The 15,011-nt window shown below is 32.7% G+C and overlaps 5 protein-coding genes and 1 non-coding gene across 6 annotated transcripts; 2 read left to right on the top strand and 4 right to left on the bottom strand.

Moving 5' to 3' along the window:
• Positions 1–3,640: 3,640 nt before the first annotated feature.
• Positions 3,641–4,552, top strand: LST8 (TOR complex subunit LST8; the record flags this gene model as incomplete). The annotated part of the gene is made up of 1 exon (XM_001643382.1): positions 3,641–4,552. The coding sequence occupies one exon, from the start codon at positions 3,641–3,643 to the stop codon at positions 4,550–4,552; it is 912 nt and encodes a 303-aa protein (XP_001643432.1).
• Positions 4,553–4,699: 147 nt separating this feature from the next.
• Kpol_487p6 (RNA-binding protein) lies at positions 4,700–5,830 on the bottom strand (the record flags this gene model as incomplete). The annotated part of the gene is made up of 1 exon (XM_001643381.1): positions 4,700–5,830. One exon carries the CDS (start codon positions 5,828–5,830, stop codon positions 4,700–4,702), a length of 1,131 nt encoding a protein of 376 aa, XP_001643431.1.
• A 2,429-nt stretch (positions 5,831–8,259) lies between these two features.
• Positions 8,260–9,375, top strand: MRP7 (mitochondrial 54S ribosomal protein bL27m; the record flags this gene model as incomplete). Its single annotated transcript, XM_001643380.1, has 1 exon — positions 8,260–9,375. One exon carries the CDS (start codon positions 8,260–8,262, stop codon positions 9,373–9,375), a length of 1,116 nt encoding a protein of 371 aa, XP_001643430.1.
• A 289-nt stretch (positions 9,376–9,664) lies between these two features.
• On the bottom strand, positions 9,665–10,570 carry ILV6 (acetolactate synthase regulatory subunit; the record flags this gene model as incomplete). Its single annotated transcript, XM_001643379.1, has 1 exon — positions 9,665–10,570. The coding sequence occupies one exon, from the start codon at positions 10,568–10,570 to the stop codon at positions 9,665–9,667; it is 906 nt and encodes a 301-aa protein (XP_001643429.1).
• Positions 10,571–11,621: 1,051 nt separating this feature from the next.
• STP22 (ubiquitin-binding ESCRT-I subunit protein STP22) lies at positions 11,622–12,983 on the bottom strand (the record flags this gene model as incomplete). The annotated part of the gene is made up of 1 exon (XM_001643378.1): positions 11,622–12,983. One exon carries the CDS (start codon positions 12,981–12,983, stop codon positions 11,622–11,624), a length of 1,362 nt encoding a protein of 453 aa, XP_001643428.1.
• A 1,453-nt stretch (positions 12,984–14,436) lies between these two features.
• On the bottom strand, positions 14,437–14,508 carry Kpol_487trna2. Its single transcript has one exon. It is a non-coding gene; the product is annotated as a tRNA-Arg (tRNA).
• Positions 14,509–15,011: the final 503 nt, after the last annotated feature.

The following is a 15,011-nucleotide window of genomic DNA, read 5'->3' as shown; positions in this document are numbered from 1 at the left end:
AAGAAAGATTATAGGAGCGTGTATTTTTAAATAAGACAATGAGATTGAGATTGAAATTGAAATTGAAATTGTGATCGAGAGGATGGAGAGGTAGAAGGATAAGTATGCAAGTATATATAATTATATGGAATGCAAGATATAAAAAAAATAAAAGACAGATGGAAATAAAAAGCAGAAGATGAATGAGAGATGAGATTACGGCAGATGGGGAGAAGGAACCAAGTCAGAGGAAAGAAAAAAGAAAAAAACAAAAAGACAAAAAAAGCAAAAAAAAAAAAAAAAAAAAGCAAAAGAGAGCCAACGATCAAGCTGAGAGAGAGAGAGAAAGAGAGAAAGAGAGAGAGTATTGTGTTTCGAGAATAGGTAATTTGCAGGCTTATTGTTCGTGCTGTAGTGGGTCCAGTTGTGGTTAAAGAGTGGTCGAAGACGGGAAGAATTCGATAAGCATTTCGAGATTGGTCTGAAATGAGACATATAAAAACATGCTAATGCTGCATAGCAGAGTGCGATGAGACATCTTCAAGGGTAATTCTTGACAAATTCGAGAGAAAACGGAAAAGAGAGCGGAAGAACCAGAATTGGAACCAGAATTGGAACTCGGACTGGAACTGGAACCGGTGAGCAGTAGCGTACGATAAAACTCACCGTGAATGAAATTAAGAAAAGAAATCTAATCTGGACAAGAGACAGAGAGACGGAGGGACGGAGGGACAGAGAAAAATGTGTTCTGCAGCTAGTTTTTCCATCGCAATTATTATTCTGGTCAGAGTACGTGTAAGTTACTTGTTTTACGCACTATCACCACAAACACACAAACATTGACATCAAATTACCGAATGAGTAAAGAAGAAGAAGGGTTCTCTGGGATAATGTTGCAGTGCCGATAACGTTGCGTACGGCACGGGGGAGGAAAGGGGAGGGGTAGAACATAGAAAAATGATTTTCATTTGATAATCCATCCTACACAGTATTCTCAAAATTACCCTATTGAGTTGAATTTCATTTCATTTCATTTTATGTTATTTTATGTTACTTCCACACTTAGAGGAAAGGGTATTCTGTAGTTGTGCGGTGTCCGCCCAAACCCTCGCACTACGACTTTCTTGTTGTTTTCTCCGTTTTAGGAAGTGCCATAAGTCAGCCCAAATCGGGCAAAAAGCAGATGCAGAAAGAAAGAAAGAAAGAAATTATCCAACAGGTTTAGGTTGACAACCAATGCGGTAATGTCCAACAGTAACGACAACACCGACACCGATGGGAAGACGTCTCTGGTTCTGGTTCTAGTTGTAGTCCTACGATGGGAGAGTACGAGTGTACTTTGAGTGTACTGTCACTGTGATTTTAACACGTACTAGCACAGTCACTCTCAGAGCTACTCCCAGAGCCACGAGAAATGACAAAACGACAACTGTCGCCATTTGCGTCAAAGATACATCTGGATCACGTTTCTGTCTGGATGTTGTGTTGTGTTCCAGAACCAACCCAGATCTATCGCTATCGCTATCTGTGTCTCGGTTTTGTACAACGAAAGTTCGTATGTACATATAAACTTTCATTCTGCTGGGTTTGTCCTCATGAAACAATAATGCGTGTATGTGTATGTGTATGTGTGATGTCTTTTCTTTACAGATAATAAAGAACAACTGTAGAGCACTGACTGGTTCTGGCTAGATTTACTAACAGCAACCCGCAAACAGCAAATTTAAAGACCTACGGGATTGCGATTGCGATTGCGATTGCGATTGGGACCTTGGTTGACCTGGCTGTCTCTTTCAGGTGTAAGAGGAAACATCACTGTAGACAGGGATTTACCCGATATACACAATTTCAACTGTTTTTCTCGTTTTTCTCTTTTTCTCTTTTTCTCTTTTTCTCTTTTTCTCTTTTTCATGTATGTTTTTTTTAATCTGCTCCTTTCACCAGCTGGCTCTCTACCCTGCTCTTCTCTACTCAATCGGTTGCTACTACATTTGTGAAATCTGCGCATAACAACAACAACAACAAAAACGACAACACAAATCGTCTTTAAACTGCCGTTGCTCAACGCGAAGCTACCACAGAGAGAGACTCTTACTCATCGGATATCTTTTGGGCGAAGATAGATAGATTGCACTTGCACTTGCACTTGCACTTGCACTTGCACTTGTGCTGGACAGCACACCGTGTAACTAACTGGACAGTTCAACACTCAATATTCAACATCCATCTCTCGCTCACACTGCGCTACTTCACTTGATCGATCAAGGTACTATATTAAGAACAATCAGGTCTTGTTGGTGTAGTGCAGCGACAGTGCTAGTGAGACTAATAATTGCAGTTTTTCAGAAATAAAATACCTCTTCTTCCTCCGCCTCCTTTACTCTTTATTTTCAACATTCATGTAATCCAACAACTACGTTATAACTGCTTTTGTGATAGTTCCTATCTGTTTGTTTTGTGTTGTTTTCTCCAAAGAACACCAACCCAACTCTGCTTTGTATGGTGATGCCACGCTCTATCTCTGTCCTCCTCCTGTAATAAATAAAAATAGGTGTACACACTCTTCTCTCTGGGGCCTCAATCTATACTCTTACTTGTTTGTGTATCATAAAGTTCACCAATCACCTGTCTTGATCTTGAAGGGATATCAGATTTATATATCGGTTCCCTGCATTCTACTGACTCCTTGAGAACCCACTTCAACGAGTTGCGCTGGTTGTAAATTCCCTAATTGAAACAAACTATAGGAATATGGTACATCTGTCTGTCGGCTGAGCTCAGCTATTCAACTCAACTCAACTCAACTCCAACTCCAACTCCAACTGTACAATACATTCGGAACACAAAACACTTGTCTAAGAGTATGTATGCTATATTGTATTGTATTGAATTGAATTATTTTGTTTTGTTTTGTCTTGTCTTGTTGTTTGTATTTCTTTTCTTTTTTCTTCTTCCTCCATTCCATTTCCTTTCACTATAAGCATCCACCCCTCACATGTTTACAATAACTCGCACAGATCTGTCGTGCGATTCCTCTTCCAATTGATCAATAAGTTAGCCGCCCATTCTTCTTTCCATTTTCTTCTGCTTCTTCTCCTCTCACCCTCCTCTCCCGTACAAAAATCTCAGTTACACTGAAATTATTCAGCTTTTTTTGTTTTTGAAAACAAAAAAAGAAAAGAGACAAATATTATTGTTACCCTGTTTTGCAGTTACCCGCACTATCCTCTTTTTGCTCAAATTGTATCACGTGTGAATGTGTTTTATCATTTTTAGTTGGCAAATATTACCCTGATCCTACTGTCACGTGCCACTCTAGTTTTACTTTTTGTTGTTCCTCTTTTCTTCTCTTTTTCCTCTCCCTCCGAATTTGCTTCCACCGGAACAAGAAAAAATGTATTGAAATTTTAGACTATAAACCTAACTGCATCCAATTAATAAGGTAGTAAAAATTATAATAGCAACCTAGAATAGCTTAAGTAATTATACTCAATAATGAAAAAATTTCTGTGACTCTGAATATTACTAGATATTGCATTTAAATTTATCTATTATCAATTTATTACCAACATTATTCCCATCCCCCGCCCCACTATCCCCTCTCTACCAGAACAGTTTAAAACAAAACAAATATAGATCATATATTTTATAAAAATTCATCATGTCAGTTATATTGGTGTCAGCAGGTTATGACCATACAATACGTTTCTGGGAAGCATTAACTGGCGTCTGTTCAAGAACAATACAACATTCAGATTCTCAAGTAAATAGGCTAACGATCACCAATGATAAAAAATTATTAGCTGCGGCTGGTCATCAAAACGTTAAATTATACGATATAAATACAACTAATCCAAACCCTGTGGCGTCTTTCGAAGGTCACAGAGGTAATGTCACCTCTTTGTCTTTCCAAAATGATAATAGATGGATGGTAACCTCATCTGAAGACGGTACCATAAAAGTGTGGGATGTAAGATCCCCTTCAGTCCCAAGAACATATAAACATAACGCTCCCGTTAACGAAGTAGCAATACATCCAAATCAAGGGGAACTGATTTCTTGCGATAGAGATGGTAATATTAGAATTTGGGATCTGGGTGAAAACCAATGTACTCATCAATTAACTCCAGAAGATGATACTCCTGTACAGTCTTTATCTCTGGCAACAGATGGTTCAATGCTTGTAGCCGCAAATAGTAAAGGTAATTGTTACGTTTGGGAAATGCCAAATAGAACAGACGCCTCAAATTTAAAGCCAGTAACGAAATTTAGGGCTCATGATGCATATATTACACGGATTTTACTTTCTTCAGATGTAAAATTTTTGGCAACCTGTTCAGCAGATCACACAGCAAGGATTTGGTCAATTGATGATAATTTCAACCTTCACACAACTTTAGATGGCCATCAACGTTGGGTATGGGACTGTGCATTCTCTGCTGATTCCGCATATTTGATCACAGCATCTTCAGATCACTATGTTAGACTATGGGACTTATCAACACGAGAAATTGTAAGACAATATTCTGGACATCATAAAGGTGCTGTATGTGTAGCACTGAATGATGTTTAATATTTAATGTACTTCATATTATTAACACAAATATATGTATGTATTTATATAAAATTTATTCTATTTGCATCTACGCATGACGCCAAAACATTTTACATTATACTACATAATTATTTAATTACTTAATTATACATCATATAATTTCATTCACTCTCTTTTACCATAGGAAATATCTAGATCGCAACCACCATAGTTGTAATTGTTTAATCTATCAACACATACTTGCGCATCATCGACATTTTCGTATTCGACAATAGCTACACCAGTTGGGTTACCCTTTTGGTCAAATTTCAATTCAGCATTCTTCAATTTACCTATCGTTTCAAATAAATCAAATAAATCACTTTTAGCTGTAGAAAATGGTAAATTACTACAGTAAATTAATTCATTCTTTTCACCACCACCAACTACACCATCTGTAAATTGATCAGAGGTACCGGCATTTTCGTCATTTATATCATTACCATTGTCATTTATTTCAATATCTTCAGAGATTGGCATTTCTTCATCTTGGTTATTGGAACGACCTTCTCTCACCTCTAATACTCTGCCTTCAAGTTCATATCCATTATACATGCTAATTGCTCTTTCCATATCTTCTTGAGATCCTAATATAACAGTACCAAAACCTCTAGAGTATCCATTACGGTCTAACTCGACATCAGCTCTAATAACTGAACCACATTCCTTGAACATATCTTTCAAAGCTTGCCAGTTTATAGAGTATGGCAAATTAGCAATGAAGACTTCGTATCCTATATGACTATGTAATGAACCATCGTTTCCTAAAGTCCTTCTTTCTCTTCTTTCTCTTGGAGGTTCACTTTCATGAGAAGCTTCTGGAGGTGGATTGTCCTGTCTAACAAAAATTTGACGGTCTAATAAATAGGAACCATCATATTGACTAATTGCTTCGTTGACATCATCTGCGTTGGTGAATTCTACTGTACCCATACCTCTGTGATGGCCTCTGGATGTAATAATATCAGCACGAACAACTTCACCAATAGTAGAAAAATGATCTCTTAAATCTTCAGGAGTACAATCATAGGTTAGATTTCCTACGAAAACGCTATTAGCATAATTTCTGTTTACTTTTTCTTCGTATGTGCTATCCAAATCTCTGTCAAGGATTGGACCGTAATCACCTCTTGAACGGCCAAACCCTCTACCTCCTCCTCCTCTACCTCTACCCATATCTCTTGGGCCTGGTCCCCTTCTTCTTCCATCATTATATCTATTAGGATAGCTACCTCCATAACCGCCACCACGTCTCATACCGTAGTCTCTGCTACCACCGCGGTAGTCGCCACGACGGTCACCGTATCTCCCACGGCCATCATTTCTTGGACGGTTGAAATCTCTTCTACCATAGCCTCTTTCTTGGCGGTTAGGAGATCTCGATCTGCTACGTCTATCACTCTAAATTTTAAAGTAGCAATTTGAAAAAAGACTCAAATTTTTTATATAACATATTAGTAAAAAAAAGAACTCCAAAACGGTGAAATTAAAGCAATTCAATCTAGCAACAACATAGTGTTTATCTTCACGAAAAATTAAAACATTGATAATCTTATGATAATATTTTCTTTAGAATTATTTATCTTAACGGGAATAAGGTTTAGCCAATTAATAGGAAGAAAAGATGGAAGGACCCAAATTTAAATTGAAGAAATCAGCAAATACAACAATGTACCAAATTATTGAGTAGTTCAGATGTATTATTTTCCAGTCTATCAAAGTGAATAAAAAAATAAAAAATAAAAATGAAGAAGAAGTAGTAGAAAACTAGGAATAAATTAAAAAATAAAACGACTAAGTTGCTAAAAGATATTTTAGCTTGAATTTAATCTATCAAGTGCAAATGAACTTGACAGATGAAAAGGACAATAAATTTAACAAAAATATTTTCAAAAACATACATATTCAGAATCTCTCTCCATATTTGATCTTAATTCTAAGGATCTTGATGAATTATTAGTATTAGAATTCTTTATTGGATCTTATTCGAACGATGAGGAATTGGAAAGAATCCAGTAATTAAAACCAAATAAAAGAATGAAAAAAATGAAAAAAATGAGAATATAATATAATAATGACAAAATTATCTTTAAACAAAGCTTTGCAAAGATAGAATCGACTAAACCTGATTGGAAAAAAGGTTAAACTGTCATTAATATTATAAAAGGTTTCCCAATACTTTTTTAATGGTTATTAAATTCAATTTCAATTGCACATATAAATTCATGGTATTGAATAATTTTTTTTTCCTTTCTTTCTTTCTTTCTTGTCACACACATTCCATTTTCTTTGACAAAAACTTTGACGAGACAAAGGAAGAGAAGTTGCAAATAAGTGGACATTTCCACCAGACACACCCGTAGAACCATACAATCTGGAAGGAAAGGTAAAATGGAAGGAGACTTAAAAAAAAAAAAAAAAAATATGTTATAGTTGTATCATTATTGACGAATCTTGATTTTTAGCAAATGAGCTTAAGTATTATTGATGATCGATTATAACAACGAAACGATTCTAACAGGAGGAACAGTAATACTGGATGGTATAAAAGGCATAACCAGCGATGCCAAAAGAGTGCTGGTTACATTTCAATATTTAAGTTCATTGTGAGATGAATCCAAAGTTGGACAATGTTGTCGAAAAGAGAACATTTTTTTAATTTCAGCGGCTAAAGCAGCCTAGCTGAGCTCCATATTTGTGGTGTGTAGTGCTTAAAAGCAAAGTTAAACTTGAACAACTACTATGACATTGCTAGAACCAACCGAGAGTGCATTAACCTTTTCTTTATATATATATATATATATACATATATATCTATATCTTGGTTGTACAAGATATAATGTCTCTATATATGTATTTTTCCTTTGTTTATCTAATTTATGTACTTGTTCTTGTTCTTGTTCTTGTGTTTGTACTTATCCTTATATATATATATATATAAATCAAAAATGTCTGTCTATCTCATATCGATACGCGGGGGGGACGATAATCTTGAAAAACTGAAAAACTGAAAAACAGAGCTTGCCTGTCTGTAAACCTGCCATTTTTACACATTTTGTACGAACACACGTGACAGTTTGTTTGATGGTTTTTGACAACTGCTATGTTGTCTGGTCATGTGACCACAGATCCCCTGTTCTACTCTCTGCTCTGTTCTAATATATATAGGCTGCTAAACCATAAAAAGAAAAGCAAGAAATTACCACACTGAAAAAAAGTTTCAACCACCAAATTTTTGATTTTTTCATTTTTTGATAGAAGAAGAAATCCAACTTTATCAGATTAATATTATATCTATCTATCTATCTATCTATCTATCTATCTATCTATCATACATTTGCTATACTATACTATAAAACGAACTTTATAGCCAGTAGTTATAGCAAAGGTTAACTTATTTTCCTCGTTGAACAGATAAGTTTAGATCAACAATTGGTATACGGGTTACGTCTAGTTGAACTTTGGTTTGCAATCCCATTTTTAGTTTCAATCTTATAGCTGGTCTCTCTTTTAACTGTTACCGTTTTTCTTTTCCCATCTATATTATCATATATTCTCTCTATTCTGCTAACTCATTTTAGCTGCTTTCCAATTGTTCCTATTATTAATATATTTTGTGATCTGATCATTTTTTGAAAGGTAAAAATAAAAATTCGAAACTAAATTAAATTAAAATATACCAAATAATGTTGCTACTAGATAATTTAAAATCTAGTCTGGTTAAAAAAAATGCTTGTAGTATTTTAACTCAAGTGCGTAATTCTACAAAAAGAGCTTCAGGTTCAAGAACTAACATGAAAGATTCTCCTGGTAAAAGATTGGGTCCAAAAAAATATGATGGTCAAGAGGTTAAAGTTGGTCAAATCATCATGAGACAAAGAGGTACTAAATTCTTCCCAGGTGAAAATGTAGGTATTGGTAAAGATCATACTATATTCGCAAAAGAACATGGTGTTGTCCGTTACTATTTAGATCCTTTCCACCCTGGTCGTAAATTTATTGGTGTCTCTTTGAAACGTGAATTGCCTCTACCAACTCCTCATTTTAACCCAAGAGTTAGAAGATTTGGTCATAGATTAATTACAGACACTCAAGAATTGAAAATTGAAGAAGAAAATATCCCTAGAAAACAAAGACTAGTCAAAGATCAAATTATAAAAGAATTGAATGAAAGAGAATCGGCAAGAGATGCTAAAAAAATGGAGCATAAAAAAGTTATCGAACAATTGAAATTAGAATTGAATGAATCTCAAATGGATTTGGCTTTAAATTATCTGTTACGTTACAGAACTTGTCTAAGAAATGGTTTCAACCTACAAGATTCTCAATTTAATGCACAACAATATTTGAAGTTAGAATCTATTTTATCTTCCAAAAAAAATAGCTTATCCAAAGAAGATTTAGATGCAAATTTAAAATCTATTGAATTAGTATCATCATTGTTGAATAAAAATGTCGAATTTAACAACAAGTTTGATTTGATTAAGCTGCTATCAGCTGAAGAAAAACAGGCATTGAAAAATCAATTATTAGAATCCTTAGGAAAGTATAAAAATGGAATTAATAATAAAGAGGAAAAAGACACAGTTATGAAATTATTCTCTAATGCTTGTGATTTCCTAACACTATCTGAAGAAGTTCATTTGCGTAGACAATACTTGAAGTCTGTCCAACCAGAGAACCCTTCAAACATCGCTACAAAATCAGACAAAAAGGTGATTATAACTAGACGTTTCAATTATGAAAAGCATCGTGTTGATACTATTCCAAGAATTAAAAACTCATTCTTAAAAAGAATGTAAAGTTATTAAAATTAATACGGCATAAATATATACTTGGATATATACTTGTAAATATAAGTTATTAATAAACAGGATAATGATCGTTTAACATATCTTCATTATTATTCATACATATTAATTAATTGAATTGGGAAAAAAAGCTTGATATCCAAAGTTTGTTTTATTCTCTTGATGATGATTTCATTTCATAATTACATTTTTACATAATGAGAATTTAAAACATTCAGATTAGAATGTTATTAAATAAATTTATATTTACTATACAAAAATTTCAAGCAATAAAAGATATCTAACCAGGTGGTAATTGTGTAATGTCGACAATTTCACTTATTTTTGATTCAGCATCTTCATTTTCTTCCTCGACAGACGTCTTCAATGGTGTTCTTGGCAATGCCATCATACCACTTCTTGCACATTCCAATACACCAAATGGTTCAATTAACTTTAAGAAAGCTGAAATACGAGAAGGCTTGGCTGACAATTCAACAACACAACTGCCTTCACTGATATCAACGACTCTACCGCCGAAATTTTTAGCTAAGTTAGTAATATCATTTAAGTGCTCGTGTTTTAATCTTAGAACTTCACTTAATGGTAAATTAGAAGGATGGAAAGTCTTTTCTCTAATCTCAGTGACTAAATTAGTGTCATCAATATTACCAGTAGTTTGATGATGGTGTAATAATAAATCTTCGAAATATTCAGCACCTAATAATGAAACACGAGCCAAAACTAATTCTCTTTTAATGATTTCAGATTTGGTATAATTCAACACAGCATAAACTGGTACTAAATCCTCTATTTGTCTTCTAGCTTGTTCGATGACACCATCTTGACCTTGTAGAACAATAGTCATTCTACTTAAATCTTTAACTTCAGTATTACAAACCACTAAAGAATCGATATTAAAGCCTCTTGCGGCTAGAGTACCAGAAATTCTTGATAGAACACCAGGTTCATTTTGAACCAAACAGTTTAAAACATGTTGAGTTCTTGGTTCTTTTGAAACAGCAGGTGTTTCATATAAAATTGAAGAAACAGCAGTATCAGCACTCCATGATGGAGTCTTTAAAGTTGGTAAAGGTGGAGTTTTAGTATGTTTATGCGATTGCTTATAAGCCAATGCAGATGTTGAGGATGAATTGCAACGAACCAAAGTTCTTTTAATATTATTGTTGAAAACTGATCTAATCATTTTGCCAGCTCTATTCTATTTCATATAAATATATAAAATTAACCCCTCCAAAAAAAATTTGTGCAATATAATATAGAAAGATTTATAATGAAAAGAACAAGGAAATATTGACTAACAGTTCAACTAAACCTAATTCTGATAAATTTAAAATATCTATTGAGTCAACTGTGATAGAAAGCTTGATTCTTAAACACTTTTATTAATCCTGTCTTCTTTCGAAGTTTTTTTGATCTAAAAATCTCCAGGAGCAAAAATATGATTGATTCGATGATGCTATTATGAAATATAGAACCAATAAGAAAATGATATGTTTTAAGTAATAAATTAGTGACTAATATATAGTTAAATAAGTTGTATTTAAGAAAATGAAATAAAATAAAATAAAATAAAATTCAAGAAAATAATCTAGATCAAATCAAACTAAATCAATTCAAAAAAGACCCACCGTAGATTAAAATATGAATCATCAAAGGCTATCAAAACTTTGATTAAAGTAGTCAATAATTAATCTTCGTCTATAAAAACTTCAGATTTGAATAAATTTTCAATAAATTTCAGCCCGTTCTTTCTAATTTCTTACTCTTCCTCTTACTCTTTCTTTAGTTCTTTCTGAATGTAGATGTATGTTGTAATTGTAGGTGTATCCCAATCTGTTCAAGTGCTGTGCTCTCCCATATCCAATTCATAGAAACTAATCATCATTATTTTCAATTTTCATATTATAATTTAATCCAATCCAACTCTAATGTTAATGTTGATATTAATGCTAATGTTAATGTTAATGCTAACGCAATCCAACTTGATCTAATCAGATAAAAGAACGTTATTTCAGTTACAGGATTTTGATTCGTTTAAGTGAGTCATCATCATTGTCTTCGGATAATAATAACCTTTCCTCATGGCAAAATTCTAATGAAATATCATTCCAAGAGGTAGTTTACATTGTTTCATATTTCATATATCTATAAAAGTATATATAACTATATCTATATTTATATAATGCGATAATGATGGAAAAGAAGAATTAGTATATGTTTTGGTAAATTATGATTTAGTTATTTAAATGAGATGCTATTTTTTGGATTAATGCTCTTGTTAAAAATTGAGTTCTAGCTAATTCTCTGGTTTTTTTAACAAAAATATTTAATGTAATTGTCCCATTATTTAACAATTGGGATAACGAGTGCATAGTGTCTGATATTGCATGGTCTTTTGCAACTAAATTGTATAATTGATCTAATGCAATTGAGTTTGTGGTGAGTATTGAACTTGTGTCTATGTTTCCACCATTCTTCATTTCAAAATCTTTTAGATTTTTGTTTTGTTCTTCAACATATTTAAGCTCTGTTGATAATTTGTTCATATTGTTTTCAATAGCATTTTTGGTTTCACTCAATTTTAGTTCTTCTTGTTCATACATATTTCTAAATTGTACTATTGCATTTTCAATTCCTCTCTTACGAACTAATATATTCTCTTTAATAAACCTTAAATCATCTCCTTGTAAATTATTTATCAAAGTTTGAAGTTCTTCTAATAAGTTGGTATGCAGTTCTGTTGAGGCTTTGGAATTTATTTCAACATCTAATAAATCGATTGTACTAGGTACAGGTGGCTTTTCAGGCAAAGCTGGTACTTCGTTCGATGATGTTGAAAGGTCCTTACTTGATTTTGGCTTAACGTTAGTAGAAATAGCAGAATGTTGAATTATTGGTTGCACAGGTTTAGGTGGTAATTGTGGATTCTTGGGAATTATAACAGCTTGTTTTGGAGGTAAAGTTGGAGCTGTACTAACCTTGCCGTTCAAACTCAATTGTGAAAACCCACTTGAATCTACTGATACATCTTTTGCAATTAATTCCCTTGGGAGTTTAGGGGGCAGTCTTATAGGTGCTCCCATATTTGATTTGGCATCAAAATTTACTTGAGATTCTACTTTTAAAGGTTCTATTGGAATGTGTTCTGAACTTTCAGATAAAAATTCTTTTATAACTCTAAAAATGTTACATTGTTGAGAGTCCCATCTATCAAATATTGGTAAATGTACAGCTCCATTTGAATCAACATATCTTCCCATAGATACTTTATATTCAGATAACAACTCTAGGTCGATGTACAAAAGGGGATGTTCATATGGATAATTTTTTGGTATCCAGAGTAATATTGGAATCTTGTTGTTATATATATCAAACTTTCCATATAAACATAATAATAACTGAGGGATACCTTTTGAACTTGTATATACTCTTGTTCTAGGTCTTATTTCTTTGAATTGACTCAGAATCACTAAAGAATCATGAAACACAGTTCTTGGATCATTATATATTGGTTGAACCACATCAAATAACCATTTCATTACAGGAGCTGGTACATCTTTGGTGGCAGCTATTTGGTCTGAAATATCAATTGACATGACGTTATATTTATTAAAATTATGTTATATCCTGTACTAATTCGACTAATAAAAGCTTTAAAGGTTTCCCAAGAATTAACGATACTCAATACGAATTATAATTATTATGAGTTTGCCTTTAAAGTTAACGGATTAATTGAATTTCTATAGGCAAAACTTCCTTTAACGCTAGAAACTGTTTAGTTTTGATGGTATTACCAAGAACTTACTGTGCAATTTTCAAGTTTATCCATCCTTTTTCTAATATATCCTCAATTTATTTTATTGCTTCATACAACAATCTATCGCCATTTATATCGTTCCCTTCCATGAAAATACGATCAATAAGAGACTTAAGCCTTCATTCGCATAAACTGTAAGAAAAGTTCCAGAAGCAGTAGCTAATGAACAATTCACAATTGCTCATCAATTTTACGATTATTATTTTAGTATTTAGAAGAACTAAAATTAAAATAACATATAGTACATTACAAATATCAGTTTATCTGAATAAAGCAAGATTGGATATTGAAAGGAATATAGAAGAGAATTGCGTTTCCTTAATTAACATATTGGAATTAAGAAATTGTACAACTCAACTACACGATCCAACAAATGAAGTTCAATTACGGATGTATCAAAAGTTGTAATTGAACCATTCATTGGCTTTTTCTTCTCCATCGTTAGACCCATTAATCCATAGAAGAAAGGGGAATATGGGGCAGAAATAGGAGTGTGAAAAGAAGATTAATAAATTTGATTAAATTTATTTGATCTGAAATCAGATATAAACTTATACCTCTTATATCATATCAAATAAACATCATGAAGGACTTTCGTTATTACTCTTGAATTGGTGAAAACAGATATATGGATGTGTATGCCATTAACTGAAAATATATAATACCCATAGCTGATTGACCAATACTTTTATTGCGTTCGTTCATTAATTAAACTGACAGAAATGGAATGAACATCAAAAACTTCTTAAGATATATTGGTTCTAAGCCCTGCTTATATACAATTTGGAAAAGAACAAAAATATTTTTGAAAAAAAAATTGTTTGTGCGGGTAAATATTTGATAATTGATAATTAAAATGGAAAGGGCTGGTTGATTCGACTTAATTTATGACATAGTACATCTTAATACTAGTATATATGTACAATTAAAGTTATTAATTAATTAGTTGCTATTAGATTGAATAAAATTTACAAAGAGGGCAAGGTGGTATTCTGCTTATAATTGACATTAGCGACTTCCTTAGCTTCAAGAGATTGCATAGAAAGAAAGAAAAAAGGTACGGTATGCCATTAATTATATCTTGGTAATCTTATATTTAGATGATATTAATGATCTGGGGGTAACAAATTAAGCAATCAACAATCAACAATCGACTGGCTAATGCTAATTTAAAAAAAATATAATAATACAAAGAGTTGATATGAAAAAACCCAAAAAAAGAAGAAACAAAGCACTCACGGTGGGGGTCGAACCCACAATCTTCTGATTAGAAGTCAGACGCGTTGCCATTACGCCACGCGAGCTTAATTTCTTGATTTGGAAATTTTTGAAGTACTATAAGTATTATAATTTTGGTCACGAGAATATATTTTTATATGTCTTAAAATGAATGAAGAAATGAAATTGTAGAGAATCAGAGGGTTGTGGATTCTTTACAGAATCGTTAATAGTAGTAGATTGTTTAGTTGTTTGCAAGGACATTTTTGTAGAGAATTATGTTGTGGTTTTTCTACCGAATCGTTCATAGTAATAGATTCTTTATTTATTTCCAAGGACATTCTTAATAAGTTGATATTGATCCAGTGTATTAAAGTATAAAATATACACATGGGAATATAGTACATATGATAAGTATCAATTAAGATCTCATCATTTCTTATATACAGTGTTGGAAAAGTTTTCAGCGTCAGTAATACTTTCGTGTAAAGTAACATTTCTTTATCCTATATGAATAATGTCGTAATACGTTTATATCACGTGTTACCTCATAATTCTGACACACCTCCGTAAAGACATGTTTTTACGA

Source organism: Vanderwaltozyma polyspora, genomic scaffold (genome assembly GCF_000150035.1).
Source record: "Vanderwaltozyma polyspora DSM 70294 KpolScaffold487 genomic scaffold, whole genome shotgun sequence".
NCBI classification, from domain to species: domain Eukaryota; kingdom Fungi; phylum Ascomycota; class Saccharomycetes; order Saccharomycetales; family Saccharomycetaceae; genus Vanderwaltozyma; species Vanderwaltozyma polyspora.
This window is presented reverse-complemented; position numbering and strand designations above follow the sequence as displayed.